We start from the raw sequence: 17,151 nt of genomic DNA, 5'->3' as shown, positions 1-17,151 counted from the left end.
TAAATAAATTCAAGTCTGTTTTAAAAAGATTGATGGTTTTGCTGCTTTGTGCTAGTTTCAGGCTCTTAGATCATCAATCATCTCTGACCGGGATGCCCGAATGAAGTGGGTCAGAAATCAGAAGAATGTCCAACCTGTGGTTTGTAAGCCAATAAGGGTGGTTACAGGAATTGGATTTTAGCCTGAGGACTACATTCATGACTGCATTTGTCAAAATAATATGTGTGTAGGGGTCACAATGAAATATAGTGAAATAATTACAGTCCCAAGAAGACAGTGTAGTCAAATTGCAAACTCAAAGGCAGGCATCAGGTAAGGCATGTCTTGGAATAGTACTTTGCTATCCTAGCGCTAACTGAGGCTCCACTCCAGACTTTGTTGTGTGGTCTTAGAAAAGGAGCCATGACTTTTCAGTGGCTGCAAAACCTTCCTTATGGGGAACTCCACCAAAAACTTACTTTGCATAATGAAATGATGACATTGTGATGCTTCTGGACACATGCATGCCATAGGGAGCTCAGGGAGTGTGACTGGGAAAACCAGTACATGTGATTGAGGAAGATGCACTTCTCTACCAGTTACTAAGAATTACATTTCTTTTCATTATGCTGAAACAGTGTTCTGATGGTTTCCTTTAAAATAATGTCCTGCAAAAGGTATTAGCTTCCTTGTTTTTTTGCCCCTTTACATAATCTCAATAAAGATGCTCCATTGTCTTAAATATCTGGCCCATATTTGCTTGCTCCCACAAAATACAGAAAAATGCAAATATAGCCGCCTTGAAAATAGTACCAAAAACCCAGTTTTATTTTTAAATACAATTAATTATTTTCAAGGTAAGTCTAGTTTCTTCTTTAATCACTGCCATCAGGGTGGCCTTTGAGGGCACCTCCTGGAAACCAATTATCTCCCTTATGTCTGTTTTTTTGTAATTATACAACATCTTTTGTCAATTGGATATGATTTAACACCAGCTTGTAAGAATGCACTGAAATGTCCATATTGCTCTTTAGCAATCTTTATATTGGTTTGGTCCTTGCGGAATAGAGCAAATGTGTGACATTTACCCTTACTCTGGCCTCTGCCTCTCAATAAACTGAAGGTTGACTGGTCGGTTTGGTACCAGTGTTGCTCGGTTTATGGCCCCCACCTCTCCCAGATCTGGGTCAGGTATTACCTTGAACATCTTAATGATCTGTAATGGGAGAAGTATTTTAGAGATCAATTTATTAACCTGGGATCATGATCATGGAGGTTTTTAATGTTGGTGGTACCCACAATGAAGATGTTATGGGGTCTATAGCTACTGTACATTTCTCACCCTGGATAAAGCCAGCTGCATCTCCAGCTCAGCAATCCGTCGTCCCACGCAGGCACGTACCCCATATCCAAAGGGAATAGAGCCGAAGGGATGGTGCTTTATCCCAGATTCCCTCAACCATCTCTCAGGAAGAAATCTATCAGGTTCAGGGAAGGTGGTTTCATCTTGAGAGATGACATAGTGGCCCAGGACAAATTGAGTCTGCAGTGATAACAAGACAACAGAGTATAGCATAGTCTTAGATCATATTTGTTGGCAAAGTACTGGAATATGTCATTGTACTGTATATGTTATTTATAAAATAAAAGCCAAAGAAGGACCTACCATTACTGGGAAAACATAGTCATTTATAATCACTTCTTTCTCATTTATCATTCTAGCATTTTCTGGTACCACGGGGTACAGACTAGAAAAAAAGGCAAAAAACATCTTAATAACATTGGTTATACTGAATCGATGTTGACACTGACTACTGTCAGTATCGGGCTCATAAACGTCTCTGTTCCCATCATCCTCACTCCATGATACCTTTAGGTGTAACCTTCAGTCACTCTTCCCCTATGCTAGAGTTAAACATCCCACCCTCTCAGTAGTTGGTGGTAGAGGTGGTTAGCATTGCTATCTGCAAGATTTTCTCCCTGTGTCTGTGACTCTGGTAAACATTCAGGCAGGTTAATAGGTTCCATAATTTGACCCTACTGTGTGTGTGTGAATGGTATCAGGACCTTAGATTGCAAGCTTCAACTAGGGTTGCCACCTTTTCTGGAAAAATATACCGGCCTTCCTATATATTTATCTTTTTCCTCTATTAATAACATTGGGATCAACCATCATTTTTACCGGCCAGGTGGCAACCCGAGCTTCAACAGGTCAGGGACTGGTTCGAATGATGTATAATCTCTGTATAATGCTGCAGCCTGGCATCTGGTGGACATTCTGATGTTGTAAAACTACAATACCCCAAATGATAGTGGCTAGTTGATGCAATTCCAAGTTCCTTACCGGAGGGTCTCCTTGATCACAGCCTTCAGCAGGGGCATTCTGGCAATAGCCTCACTGCTTGGGGTGGTTTCTCCAGGAATAACACTGATCACCTCCTGGTAAAGGTTGTTCTGAATTTTGGGGTTTCTTGAGAGCTGGTACAGAGCCCAGGTCAGTGTGTTGGATGTCTAAAGAGATGGAAGAAAATAATAAAACAACAGTAGCATCAAAGCAATAAACAAAGATATTACATTATGGCAGCTGGGTTAACCATAGAATCCATACTTTTTACTGTTTTGAAGCAATGTATAGAGGGCTTACTGTTCTCTGCCCTGACATTTAATATTGTAAAATAATACACAAAAGCCATGAATATCCTGTAAATTATATCCTTATAAAGTGATTCTGATGTATAGTTTAAACGTGAGTTCTGATGTCATTCTGTCACATACTCATTGAAATTGTGTATTATATAATAAGTACCCATTGCAAATATGAGATATTAGAAGTTACTCGGAGTTCCATGACCTGTAAAACTCGCTTCGCTCGTGTTTTATATGTCATGAAACTCCTCGGTAACTTATAATATCCTTATATTTTACAAGAGGGGGTACTTTATTCACTATTTATTAGATACATTTTCACCTAAAGAGGTTTTGCTGTTGTTGTAGTAATCTATTGCAACCAATCATCAGGTACAAATTAAAGGTCAGCCTTGGCAGTAGTGTTTGGAGTCTGTATTTAAACTTTTCCTCTGAAAAATTAGGTCTAGATATCAGCCCTGTGAGGAAAGCATTGGCCATGTCCTGGGGATGGAAAATAATATCTCAAGGCATCACACATTATAAAAGACAGCTCTTTATAGCTGTACTACTCCTACATACCGTGTCTACTCCTCCCTGGAGCATTTCCCCCACACTCCCATAGATCTCCTTCATGCTCAGTTTCCCACTGGAGAGAAGGTAAGTCAGATACTCTCCCTCAACCTCTTCTCCTCGTTTCAAACGATCATCAATTTCTTTCATTTTGTTGTCTATCAATTTCTTACCTATGGGAGGAGAATATAAATATAACAGACAGGGATCTACCTTTTTATTCAACTGAACCCTCCTCTTCAGTGACCACTATAAAGTCTACAGAAAGGAAGGTTCCAATATAATCCTATGTATGTTTTTTCCTTAGGGCAATCAAGCTGATTCCAAGAAAAGAAAGCTTAAAGTGGTAGCAGCAAACAGGCGAGGCGTAAAGCTGACATTTTCTAGGTGCTTGACCGATTGTGTTAGGAAAAGGGAATGGAGAAAGGGTGTGTGGGAATAATAAAAGACTGTACTCCACTATGCTTTAGTCTCTCTTCATCCATATCTGTACAGGGATAATGTGACTGAGCTGTATGTTGCACTGCTTCAACATTCATCCCTTACTGGCTACATATATGACAGATATACAAATGCTTATAGGCCCAGCTCAAGGATGTGGGACTTGGGATGCTCAAAACCCCATTAGGTTTTGTATTTGTAAGTTAAATTTAATCTTCAGTACAGCCTGCTGTGCTCATGCATTTAAAGTATTCTTTCATGAGATGTTATGGTTGGGTTAGAGTTTATATTATAAGGCTAGCAGCTTGCTCACCATATTCAAAAATGGTATCCCATGCCTCTATATAGCGCCCCCAGTAGGGCAGAATGCCCTTGGTCCACTGTGGAAGTCTCATCACCACCATTAAGTATTTCAGCATGTTTCCAATGGAGTCAATGAACTTCTGTGTTTCTGGGAGGATTTCCTTATTCAGACAGCCGATCCGAGTCTCAAATAAAACTGTACAGATACCTGTGCAAAGGAGAAGGTAGAGCTAGTTTTAAAATACATTCTACAGAGACTGAACAATTTCATTAATTTGTCACCTGTTTTGAGACTATGATAGTAATGTGTCATACCAGTTAAGACTTATCTGCTAAATTTAAAAAATTCAGGACATTTATTTGCACAGCCTGGCAGTTATCGGAGGTGATGGACTTACTTTCAAAAGCAAATTTGTACATGAGGTCGGCTACACCATTCACTGTTGTTCCACTTGAACTCTGAGCAGTAATTTCCTTTATCTTGACCAGCAGGTCGGATACCACCTGATTCATGGATTCTGCATAGACCATGGATTCTTTCGGCTTTAGCATCCTTTGGTTCAGAACTGTGCGAAGTCTGTGCCATTGATGTCCCTCTCTTTTGAATGGAAACAATAGAAACAAAATGGTTCAGCGATCACAAAGAAGCCTTACTTTTAATATTTCCAAGTGAGTTTATTGAGTGAGGACTTGCCATGATGGGGCTCAGGATTAGTATTTATAGTTTCTTAGACTAGAGCCTAAGTTAGCAAAGTTCAAAATGTATTTAATTCTCAATTAAAAAATAGCTTTTCTCCTGCAGGTAAAATGTTTCAGCGTCTTCTTGCCTATGGTCTTTCAAAGGAAAAAATCAGGAAATGAAAGTTACCGAGAGCCATTCTTATTAAAGGAGAAGGAAACCCAGTGGGCGCAAAAAACCTCCCCCTCCCCTGTGTTGCTTCCCCTCCCTTCTCCCCCCTGGCCTACCTGTCCCGCTGGGCAAATGCCCCTAACTTGTTACTTACCCTTCTGTGCAGGTCCAGTCCACAGAGTTCACAGGCACCATCTTCTTCCACGCGATCTTCTTCCTGCTTTGACCGGCGTTTTGGCGCATGCGCAGTAGATCCGTACTGGCGAAATGCTCCTACTGCGCATGCGCCGAAGATCGCTTGGAAGAAGATGGTGCCCGTGAACTCCGTGGACTGGACCTGCGCAGAAGGGTAAATAACAAGTTAAGGGCATTTGCCCAGCAACCATTCCTATTTATAAATACAAATACTATGTGTTTATAATAAGCTATGCCCTTGTTTTTGGCCATGCAATTAAAAACTTAGTAGTTTTCCACTCACTCAGTTACGGGCCCATATGAATGACCCCTAAGGTCCCGGTGTTCTCTCATTATAAACATGTATCCTCTTGTGGGATATTTCCCCTCTTTTCTTAATACGCTTTCTAGGATTTCTGGGCTTGCCACATTCACCGTCTGTTGCTGTCCATCGGAGAGTTTCCACATAGGCCCATAAGTCTTCTTGAAAATTACCTACAATTAGCATTACCAAAATGAATTTCTGCAGAACTAGAGGTATGGAAACATTAAGAATTTGAAGTTGGTTCAACCTCTGAGTTAAATGGGAATGAATTAAGTAAACTTAACTGTTATGCCAACCTGACTTACATTTTCTAATGCTAAAAGACTACTGCTCCTGCACAATATGGCAGCCCCCTCATAGAGAAACATGGGATCAGATAGGTAATGTTAAAGCATTGGGCAAATACTTTTATGGCAAAATTAATGAATTACATGAAAAGCCCCCAGGTGTCATCATATAGACCAAATGCTATCTTCAATTTGAGGTACTTTAAATAACCTTAGAAAGTGTCAGAGGCGAAAGATACCATTGTATTGAATACTAATGATATCTTATTGATATCAATGTTATCATGACTATGCATTGCTCAGACTGTTTAACATGTATATAACAGTTATATTACTACTTCCTGATTTTTCTTCTCCTTTCCTTCCTTTGTTTTCCTTATTGATTTGGAAAAACTCAATAAATATAGTTATTAAAAAAAAGAATAACATGCAAAGACAGTGTTGTATTAGATGTAAAAAAATAATTGATGGTGTCAGTATCTCTTTAAGAACCACTTACTGTAATGTCAGAAAGCAATTTGTTGAAGCTTTTTGTGACTATTTGCATTGGCAGGTGGCAAGTTTGTGCACAACTTTTACAGAAGCTTAAAGGGATACTGTCATGGGAAAAAAAATTTTTTCTTAAAATGAATCAGTTAATAGTGCTGCTCCAGCAGAATTCTGCACTGAAATCCATTTCTCAAAAGAGCAAACAGATTTTTTTATATTCAATTTTGAAATCTGACATGGGGCTAGATATTTTGTCAATTTCCCAGCTGCCCCTGGTCATGTGACTTGTGCCTGCACTTTAGGAGAGAAATGCTTTCTGGCAGGCTGCTGTTTTTCCTTCTCAATGTAACTGAAGGAGTCTCAGTGGGACATGAGTTTTTACTATTCAGTGTTGTTCTTAGATCTACCAGGCAGCTGTTATCTTGTATTAGGGAGCTGTTATCTGGTTATCTTCCCATTGTTCTTTTGTTTGGCTGCTGGGGGGGGAAAAGGGAGGGGGTGATATCACTCTAACTTGCAGTATAGCAGTAAAGAGTGATTGAAGTTTATCAGAGCAGAAGTCACATGACTTGGGGCAGCTGGGAAATTGACAATATGTCTAGCCCCATGTCAGATTTCAAAATTGAATATTAAAAAATCTGTTTGCTCTTTTGAGAAATGGATTTCAGTGCAGAATTCTGCCGGAGCAGCACTATTAACTTATTCATTTTGAAAATTTTTCTTTTCCCATGACAGTATCCCTTTAAGAACTGGATAGATAAAGTCAATGAAATTGCTAAATTTGAGGAACTATCCACCGTCACAGGAAAACAACACTCTAATTTTAGGGACACTTGGCTACGATGGTTCCTGTACAAAGACTCGATTTAGTACAAACAGTTAGCATGTTCGTAACATGCTTAATTACATCTTGTAGTAATAAAGTCCATTTGTAGAGGGTCTCCTTTTTAGACGTGGCATCCACAGTTTCTTCCTCTCTGACTAGAGTTGATTACAAGGTTCAGCTACAAACTTACATCTTTTCACCTTACACTTAAGCTGGCCATAGACGCAAAGATCCGATCGTACGAATCGTGGATTCGTACGATTTTCGGACCGTGTGTGGAGAGTCCCGACATTTTTCGTCCATCGGAGATCGGTCGTTTGGTCGATCGGACAGGTTAGAAAATTTCTGTCGCCTGCCGATAATATCTCTGCGTGTATTATCGTAAGTATCGTACGATTGCTGTCAGGGGCAGAACATTGGGTGATCTGTTCTTATTTGATCGGAATGGTAAGGACTTTGATCTGAATGGTTAGTGGAGGGTCGGGAGATGGGAAAGTCCGATCGTACGTTGATTCGTACGATCGGATCTTTGCGTCTATGGCCAGCTTTAGGGGTAGAATTATCTAAGGTCTAAGTTAAAAAAACTTCGAAATTTGACCATCGAATTTGAGTACTTCAATAGTCGAAGTAATTTCAGATCTGCTGAATAAAAATCTAAATAACTCAAAAACCACAAGTATTGTCATATATTACATTCTCTCCTGCTCACATCATTACAAATGTATTTAAGTTTTAACCATTCCATCTCGCTTGCTGTACCATTCCATTGGAGTTAGTATTTGAAATGTGAAATAAAATAGATGTCCAGCATGTGGGAGGTCTCTACACCAGGCTACTAGCCAAGTACACTTGCAATTCCATATGATTTTGTATTTTAATACCTTTTTGCTTTCTTTATTCACAATTGCAGGAACGCCGCAAACATTGCGGCCTGACTCGGACAGTGACCAGGATGACGCCGCTCAGCAACCCCAGGAAGAGGGTGAGGCTGAAGAGCCAGAGCCCTGGGAGCTCAAGGTACAGACATGTTCAATGTTGTGACCAATGTAGTTGCTCCCTCAACTTGTTTAGAGCATTACTAATGTCCTATTTCACATTACAGAACATTGCGCCCAGTCACCAGCCATAATTCCTGCGGTGCCCCCCAGACATAAGAGCGATGTTTATAACTAATAACCCCTTCCTTTATTTGTCTGTGTGTCACCAAAGATGCCATGTAATGGTTACGCTCAGCTCAGGAGAGGTGGTTAGGAGAACAAAATAGGATCAGACAGCTAGAGCAGAGTTTCTATGGGAATGATATCTCCTTAGTGGCTGTTAGACTGGAGGGTGTGTTTAATAATCTGAGCTGGGAAGAACTGAGGCTCATGAGCCAACAGCCAAAGCAAATTCCTGAGGGAGGGGCAGAGTGAGTTAGAAGAGGAGAAGGAATTCTAAGTGATTAAGGGGATACTGCAGACTTTACTGTTAATCTTTTAAAAACCAGTGGCAGGTATCTGAAGCTTTAAAGAGGCTGTTCACTGGGAGGGAGGCTTTAAAACAACCTTTTTTTTTTGTATAAAAAAAAACATGTTTTCAAAGCTACAGACTGGTGTGAAATTACTACTACTACTACCTCCTCCACCTGTGGTTCTTAAAGAGCAAGTCCCAGGTATATGATATGCCTTAAAGGCACAAAGCGTTGGTTGTTACTTTGCACTATAAAGTATTGTTGGCCTACTTTGGCTACTCAGCACTCATAATATGTGCTATTGCCAACTACTACCTCCTCCACCACCTCCTCCATCTGTGGTACTTAAAGAGCAAGTCCCAAGTATATAGTATGCCTTAAAGGCACAAAGCATTGCTTTTTACATTGAACTTGCAACTATTCCAACACATTACCTGGCCAGCACTAACCTCATATGTGCTGATACTTTCAAACATCCCATATTGTCATATATTGACAAGTGTCATTTGTAAATCATATTGATTGTTATATTCTTGTTTTGTACACAGGGCTCCTGTAAGAATACCTGTCCGGCGGGGTCGTCCGCCGCGCCATCGGCGGGGACGCCCGCTGCACTGCTCTTCCCTCTAGCCGCGCCAGCGTGTTTTCGCTGGCGTCGGCTCCTCTCTAGGGCGCGCGCAGCGCGCCTCCTGGTTATTTAAAGGCGCAGGCGCGCTGACGTAAGACGTCAGCACGCAAAGGCGTGAAATTCAAATATTATTTAAAGCCCAGTCTGTCTGTTGGGACTTGCCCGTGATAGAACTTGTTCTAAGTGGTTTTCCTGAGCTTTGTGCGTTTGTCTTGAAAATTCTTATCTGATTATCTGTGTTTGACCCTGCCTGTTCCTGACTACTCTCCAATCTGTATCCTAGCAAAAGTCACATAAACTGGTATATTTACCCTTGTTGTATATTTCTGGTCTCCGAACCCTTGTTTCCATCCAAAACAACGTATTCAATCAATCCAAGTAGATGGGTAAAGAAACCAATCAGCGCAGGTGTACTGCTGCAAGGTGCTTTTATTGAATACACGACATGTTTCGAGCTTAAAAGCTCTTTATCAAGTGTGAAAAACTGCTCTGTGGTACATCATTAAATACAAGTATAAACCCCACCCCACACATCACATTGGACAAACCAGCTACTGCTGGGAGGGTTTTGCAGCCTAGCCAGTCGACAAAATTCCAGTCCATGTTTTCGTTAACACATCAAAGTCCATATCAAAATATAATTGAATCCATCCACATTATACACCAGGGTGAACTGTGCACGGGTATTTTCCCTTTAAAATCAAGTAACAAAAGTTAAAAACAGTTAAAAATATTGAACACATGAACCTCAGCACTACCATAAAATGGTCTGCTCAAGAGTTAATTGCCCAAAGCTATGTAACTAATTTCTTTCCCTAAAGAGAGATTTCATTTCCGTCTAGTATCAATTGCTACATATGTTTCAAACCTACTACTACAGTAATTTATAACAAAGTATCTTGCTGCCAAAGACATCTTACCTAACTGTAGATTTCAGTTCATATTCAGGTAGCACTATCTGTCAAAAAAAGAAGATTTATTAAATTCACCCTACTATAGAAAACAGGCTATACTCCATTTGTCATTCAGACCTAACGGATCCAGCGCACACAGTTTCTTTATCCATATGGCTTCCCTTTGTAAAAGTAATTTCTTGATGTCTCCCCCCCTCCGTGGTCTCTGAATCACATCTAACACCAACCATTTCAATTGTGACATACTATGTCTATTTTGGTTAAAATGTCGAGACACTGGGGTGTCTGTGTATGTATTTGCCTTAAAATTTTTAATATTCCCTCTATGTTCTTTTATTCTTTCTTTAATTGCTCTGCATGTCTGCCCAACATATACTTTACCACATGGGCATTTCAGCATGTACACTACACATTCTGTGTTACACGTGGCGAAATGATGTAACTTAATATTGAAGCCTTTAGTTGGATGTTGTACTACTCCCCCTTTAATAATCGAATGGCAACAGATGCAATTTAAACAAGGGAAAGTCCCTATATTTGGAGAGCTCTTAAAAATCCTATCCATCCTTTTTACCTCCTTTGATTCTGCGGGGCATAGTATATCTTTTAAAGTAGACCCTCTTTTGTAACTAAACAATGGTGGTTCCGAACATTTTTTACCCAAATTTTTGTCATTCAGAAGTATTGGCCAAAACCTGTTAATGATACGTTCAATTGCCCTACTTTGTTTGGCATACTTACTGACAAAGGGGATCCTTGGCTGGGTACTTATCCCTTTTTTCTGTGGGCTCTGTGTAAGTAAAATCTCCCTAGAAACTTTGCTCACTTCATTAGCTGTATCTATCAGGGATTTTTCTTTATATCCTTTAGCTTTAAATCTGTCCACTAGGGTCCCTGCTGCCTCCCAATACCTTTCCTCACTTGATGCAATCCTTCTAGCTCTTTGAAATTGACCTTTCGGAATCCCAGTGATACATCTTGGGTAATGAAAGCTGGTAGCTTTTAATAGGTTATTTTTATCCGTAGGTTTCCTATACAGATCTGTAGTCAATGAACCATCCCCTATCCCTATTTTTACGTCAAGAAAATTTATACTGGTCTTTGAGGTCTCTGTCGTAAACTTAATGGTTGGGTGTCCAATATTAGCCTCAGCTATCATTTCGTGGAAGAGGGAAACATCTCCTTTCCATATCACTAATATATCGTCCACATACCTTAAATACAGTTCGATATTGGCACTGTATTTATGTTTAAAAAACAAGGCTTTCTCTAGCATGTGGACGTATAAATTAGCGAAAGAAGGTGCTACCGCAGCGCCCATTGACGTACCCTGGCGCTGCCAGTAGTACTCTTCTTCAAATCTGAAATAGTTTTTTTTGAGGACTAGATTGAGGCAGTCTAACAGAAAAAATATTAAATCATTTGGCAAGTTTGTTTCAAGCAGTATTTCCTCTATACACTTTAGACCATCGTCTTGGGGTATAGAGGTATACAGGCTTACAATATCAATACTACACAAACTTACATCCTTATCTAGTACAGATATTTGATTTAATCGTTTCAGTAAGTCGTTGGTATCTTTCAAACAAGTATTGATATTTTGCACTAGTGGCTGTAAGTATGAGTCCACAAACTTTGAGAGTGGTTCTAAGACTGATCCCACACCTGAAACAATAGGACGCCCTGGGGGGTCAATCATTGACTTATGAATTTTTGGTAAAACGTACAGCACTGGAGTACGGGGATGTTCAATCATTAAGTATTCCATCGTGCTTTTCTTAATTGTATCATTATTGAACGCTTCTCTCACTAGGTTAGAGACTTCTCTCTGAATATCAAACACAGGGTCCTTGTCAATTCTTTGATAATGTCCAGGTGTGGTAAGTTGTCTTATTACTTCTCTCTTATAACCATCCTTGTCCATGATGACAATTGCACCACCCTTATCCGCTTTTTTAATTACAATTTTATCATTATTTTTTAGGGAGTTCAGTGCTAATTTTTCATCATGTGACAAGTTTGTTATATTTTTACCCTGATGGTCCCACAATTTTCTGACTTCATTACTCACCACTTGTTCAAAAGCAGTTAGAGCCTCACAGTTAATATCTGGCACAAAAGTACTTTTTTTCTTAAATTTATCAGCCCCTAGGGGCAACACAGTGGGATTATCAGGAAAACACATTTTCAATTTCAAAGTACGAGTGAATTTATGAAAGTCTATTTCCCAATCAAAATAGTCTATTTGATAGGTGGGTACAAAACCTAAACCATTATTCAAGAGGTTAAGTTCAGAATGGGTAAGTTCATAAGATGAGATATTGATTACAAGATTGTTTTTTTCTTTTACCTCCTGGATCGTTGCCTGTTTGGATACTGCTCTCTTGGGATCGGTGCGCGTGGGTTCCTTCTTTTGGGCGGGTGTTGTGTGATGTCCTGATCTAAAAAACCCCCTCCACTCGCATCATAAATAAATCTTCTTTTTTTGACAGATAGTGCTACCTGAATATGAACTGAAATCTACAGTTAGGTAAGATGTCTTTGGCAGCAAGATACTTTGTTATAAATTACTGTAGTAGTAGGTTTGAAACATATGTAGCAATTGATACTAGACGGAAATGAAATCTCTCTTTAGGGAAAGAAATTAGTTACATAGCTTCGGGCAATTAACTCTTGAGCAGACCATTTTATGGTAGTGCTGAGGTTCATGTGTTCAATATTTTTAACTGTTTTTAACTTTTGTTACTTGATTTTAAAGGGAAAATACCCGTGCACAGTTCACCCTGTTGTATAATGTGGATGGATTCAATTATATTTTGATATGGACTTTGATGTGTTAACGAAAACATGGACTGGAATTTTGTTGACTGGCTAGGCTGCAAAACCCTCCCAGCAGTAGCTGGTTTGTCCAATGTGATGTGTGGGGTGGGGTTTATACTTGTATTTAATGATGTACCACAGAGCAGTTTTTCACACTTGATAAAGAGCTTTTAAGCTCGAAACATGTCGTGTATTCAATAAAAGCACCTTGCAGCAGTACACCTGCGCTGATTGGTTTCTTTACCCATCTACTTGGATTGATCCAATCTGTATCCTGACCCTTGCCTGCTACGACAACTCTCCTGCTTAACCCCTTGATTGACTACCCATTTTCGACCCTTGCCTGCCTGACGATTCTGATATCCGCCTGCCTCGACCCAGCCTGTCTGACCATCCGCTTGCCTAATCCTCTTGTGCTTTGACCTTTGGCCCAAAAGACTCTGTTTCCAGCCGTGCTCCTTTGCCAGCCAGAACATCTCGCCTTGTACCCCTCGTTAAGTCCAGATGGCACCCAAGTAAGCTGAGGGCTCCTCCCGAAGCCCAACGGTGGTCACACTACTGGTGAAGCCGAGCCGAGACCAGGGTGCTTGGCACTTGTTCTGGTATTGGGTGCCGGCCGTGACAGCTCCTCAATGCCAAACTTTTTTTGTCTTCTTTAATTAATGTTAACTTGCCCAGCATGGACACAGGGGTGCATTATGAATCTCATGCAAGAAAAGGTTGCCCGTAACCCACTAAACCCTTTGTAAAGCTCTGGCCTTTAGTGCTCAATGGGGGCTGCTATATATTGAAATGAATGTTGAGACCGCATTCCTCCTGTCTGTTACAGCTAGGCTACATGTTTAATTGGTTGTAAAAATGCTTATGTGGTGTTCAACAAACAAACAAACAAACTTTTGTCACAAATCCATATTGTCATTTTATTCTTATAAAAATGTTTGAGCTTTTGAAGAAGATTTTATCAGTAAACCTACAAAACCAAAAACGGTGTCTGTTTCTTTTTTCACTTTTGCTAAGGTGGTTTCCAAAAATGCAATACACATGGATAATGTCATTTGAAACACACAGAGCAGGTACACCATTTTTCAAGGTATATACCTAACCCCCTTTTTTGCAGCGTTAACACTTCAGTTCCAAGTTGGACAACAGAAGAAGGGGTTAAATAGGACCAAAAGCCTCATGAACTGACATATAACCCCCATGACAAGACCAACATATTAAGCACAAACAACAGACCTAGGTATTAGTGCATTTCAGTCATTATTGAGTTAATATCGATGAAGGCTCCTAGATAAGCATTGATAAGCCTCTCACACACTCTTCTCTGTGGTTGATTAGCCCTTTATCTGCCAATATACCCCACAATCCTGGAGTTGAAGATCCTCATCAATATCTTGTGCAAGGCCAGGCTGTACTGCAACATGACAAACACAATGCTAAGGTGCAAAACCTTCCAGGGCCAATAAAGCACAGCACCCCCAGTGTGTGAGAGGCATTTTAAGTGCAATTTGATCAACAACTTGGTAGGAGACATGCCTTCCCTTCCTTATTAGTTAATTGATTAACACACACCCAACCTCAAAGTCAATCAGGTGCCATTAATTAAAATCCCTGCCAAAATCACTTAATTAAAGTAAAGTCAGGACTGCCATCAGAAATCGCAGGGCCCCATACGACAAAATTTCCTGGGCCCCCTGGGCTGCGCCCACCGCAAGCCCCACCTACAGGTCCGCCCTCCCCACCACACAGTAAAAAAAAAAAAATATTGATGGCTAGGGTTCCCATATGTTAATAAAAAATAAAAAGATATTGGTGGTCAGGGCCCCCCATAAAAAAAACATTTGTGGCTAGGGCCCCCCATTAAAAAATATTGGTGGCTAGGACCCCACATGAGAAAAAAAATTGGTGGCCAAAATTGGTGGCCAGGGCCCCTTAAACTTCCATGCCTTCCCGAAGTCAGCAGCTCTCAGAAAGATGGGGGGCCCGGCTAATCAAGTAAGTGTGGCGTGGCCGGGGCCCCCCTTACCCTTGGGGCCCCCTACAACTCTCCCCCCCTGATGGCTGCCCTGAGTAAAGTACAAGTCCCAAGAAGTATAATGCATGTATTGTTACAAGATTGTAGCTAGTCTATGCCAAATACATGCACATTCCTTTAAAGGAATCTTTCAAATGGCTTTATAGAAAATATAACATATAACTCCACAAGCCAGCCCCTCTGGCATTTTTTGTTGAGTGAAGAGGTGATTGGGAGCTGAGTGAGGGAGGATAGAAGCATCCTGGACACTTCTAGGAAACAGTCTGTTGTAATGGGAGCGCTTACAGTGACGTTAGTGCTCCTGTTGATGGGGAGGTGGTGTGTGATCAATAGATGAATATAATCAATGCGTTATAAGTAATTAGGGAATTGTCCAATTTAGAAAAAGTCCTGCTTCTATGTTATCCACTCTGCCTGGGTTGAGGGTAACAAAATGAGCCTAGGTGATGGCCTCTTTTAAAGTAAAATAGCATCAGGTGTAGGTTTTTATTGCTAATTCAATGTTTTCCCAGCATTCCATGGACCCATTAACAATTTACTGAAGCCTAAGGATAGTTAGGCTCAATCGAATATTCAAATTAAAAACTTTGAATATCTAAGTAAAAAAACGAATATTCGATTATTGAAGTGGGAGATGGAGCTCGGCAGGTCAAAGTAGGGGAATAAATATATTTCTAAAAAAACTTTGAGTGAAGATTGATAAATTTCGATATTCTAATTCGATAGTCGAATAGAAGGCTCGGTTAGTCGAAGGAAAAACCCACTTCGACAGTCGAAGTTTCCAACTTCAAATCGAAGTTGGACTATTCCCTAGTCGAAGTACATAAAAATAGCTCGAAATTCAACGTTTTTTTTACTTCGAAAATTCACTCGAACCTTAGTAAATCTGCCCCTTGGTGTAGTTTGCCTTTACAGATCTTTAATTATATTTCATTGTGTAAATTCATGCAGATGTGTGGTTCAAAACTAATCGATGGAATGCACTACTTTCTACCATTCCCTCGCCATCAACTTTACAAAATTAATAAAAACATTTAAAAAAAAAAGAACAGATCCCAATACTGGAATGAGATGAAACAAGATGAATCTGAATGCATTCATACATGAACCATGAAAATTTGGTGGGGAGACTATTCTTGAAACGGATACCCAACTCCTGTACTACAACACTTTGCTGGAATTCTTACATACTGTATAGAAGTAAGCTCCCCAGATATTAGCTACAGTATCAATAACAATAACACAAATCACAAAAAATTTGCATTAGCAATAACATTAAGTTGATTTTATGGCAATTTGCCTTAGTCATCTTCTTTAGTGAACACTACAAATTGAATATAGTGCCACTTTAAATATAGCAAACTGAACATAATTATACATTACAGGCAAAGGTCCCTTTCCCGGGACAGTCTCCTAGTCTTTCCCTTATAACTTTCTTGTTAATTTTTAAACTTATTTCTTAACAACTCTGTAGTCAGGCTTGATTGCAACATCAAGAGTGTGCTCTATTTGCACCTACCACCTCCACTGAAAGGCTGTTCCAGCCCTTGTCTAATAACTCAGCACTTCACTTTTATTACCTGTAGCTCATGGGTACGAAACAAGTAGCCTCTCAGGAAAATCCAGTACAAAGCCTTAAGTGAATTGGGACCAGGGAGGTCATCTAGTGTCTTCAATGTCTTCTTTTCACTGACGGTGGCTCCTGACACTCCCAAAGTGGTCTTTTTTCGCACAGTTTGTACATTGGCCTGGCATGATTGCTGCAGCAGAGCCTGGGCCCCGGTCCGTAGCCTTTGAGCTATCATTGCACAATACTGCCTGACTGATCTAAACTGCAGTAAATAAAGTAAGTCAGCTGAGTTTGCTTCATTGCACCTCCCACTGTAGGCAGGCCACCATCAGGGGGGCACAGGGGGTACTCAGTAACAAGTCTATTTCAGTATCACTTACAGTACCTACGGAATAACTGTAACAACACCAGTCTGAGTGGTTTTGTGGAAACAATGGGCTGCTGGAAAAGGCAGTGAAATCAGTTTGGGGGTTTCCTGTTTGTAAGCAATGGGCTGGCTGCTGGGGGAGGTGGTGAGACCAGTCTGGGGGGTTTCTGTTGGAAAACAATAGGCTGCTAGAGAGGAGGGAAAATCTGTGGGTGGGACTAGGATAGCAAGAGAGGCATCATTACTAAAATGTGATTTTCATGCACCATTATGCCTGGACGAGTGCTGCAGAATATGTTGCTTTATACACACTGTTATTAATAATAATAATAATAATAATAATACTAATAATGATAATATTTGTATTTTTATACACTGATCAGTTCTTTTAACAAATATCTATAATAAGATTCAAAGTTTTTATTATAGCTGCAATCTGAACAGTCAGGCTGCTGTTATGCACTTGAAAATCATGATTTATAGTGTAGAAGACAG

General features: G+C 40.1%; 2 protein-coding genes and 1 long non-coding RNA gene across 3 annotated transcripts; all 3 read right to left on the bottom strand.

Moving 5' to 3' along the window:
* Window positions 1-779: 779 nt before the first annotated feature.
* On the bottom strand, window positions 780-16,723 carry cyp27a1 (cytochrome P450, family 27, subfamily A, polypeptide 1). Its single transcript, XM_041577297.1, has 9 exons — window positions 16,300-16,723; window positions 5,250-5,440; window positions 4,320-4,519; window positions 3,932-4,129; window positions 3,187-3,350; window positions 2,324-2,490; window positions 1,646-1,727; window positions 1,322-1,522; window positions 780-1,195 (listed from the first exon to the last, which is right to left on the bottom strand). The coding sequence occupies exons 1-9, from the start codon at window positions 16,522-16,524 to the stop codon at window positions 1,070-1,072; spliced, it is 1,554 nt and encodes a 517-aa protein (XP_041433231.1). The 5' UTR covers window positions 16,525-16,723; the 3' UTR covers window positions 780-1,069.
* Window positions 9,362-12,215, bottom strand: LOC121398283. Its single transcript, XM_041577296.1, has 2 exons — window positions 9,871-12,215; window positions 9,362-9,642 (listed from the first exon to the last, which is right to left on the bottom strand). Exon 1 carries the CDS (start codon window positions 12,047-12,049, stop codon window positions 9,944-9,946), a length of 2,106 nt encoding a protein of 701 aa, XP_041433230.1. The 5' UTR covers window positions 12,050-12,215; the 3' UTR covers window positions 9,362-9,642; window positions 9,871-9,943.
* On the bottom strand, window positions 9,362-12,354 carry LOC121398284. Its single transcript, XR_005964221.1, has 2 exons — window positions 12,215-12,354; window positions 9,362-9,908 (listed from the first exon to the last, which is right to left on the bottom strand). It is a non-coding gene; the product is annotated as an uncharacterized LOC121398284 (long non-coding RNA).
* Window positions 16,724-17,151: the final 428 nt, after the last annotated feature.

This window comes from Xenopus laevis, chromosome 9_10L (genome assembly GCF_017654675.1).
Source record: "Xenopus laevis strain J_2021 chromosome 9_10L, Xenopus_laevis_v10.1, whole genome shotgun sequence".
In the NCBI taxonomy this organism is placed as follows: Eukaryota; Metazoa; Chordata; class Amphibia; order Anura; family Pipidae; genus Xenopus; species Xenopus laevis.
The sequence above is the reverse complement of the archived record's forward strand: the minus strand, read 5'-3'. Positions and strand labels throughout refer to the sequence as shown.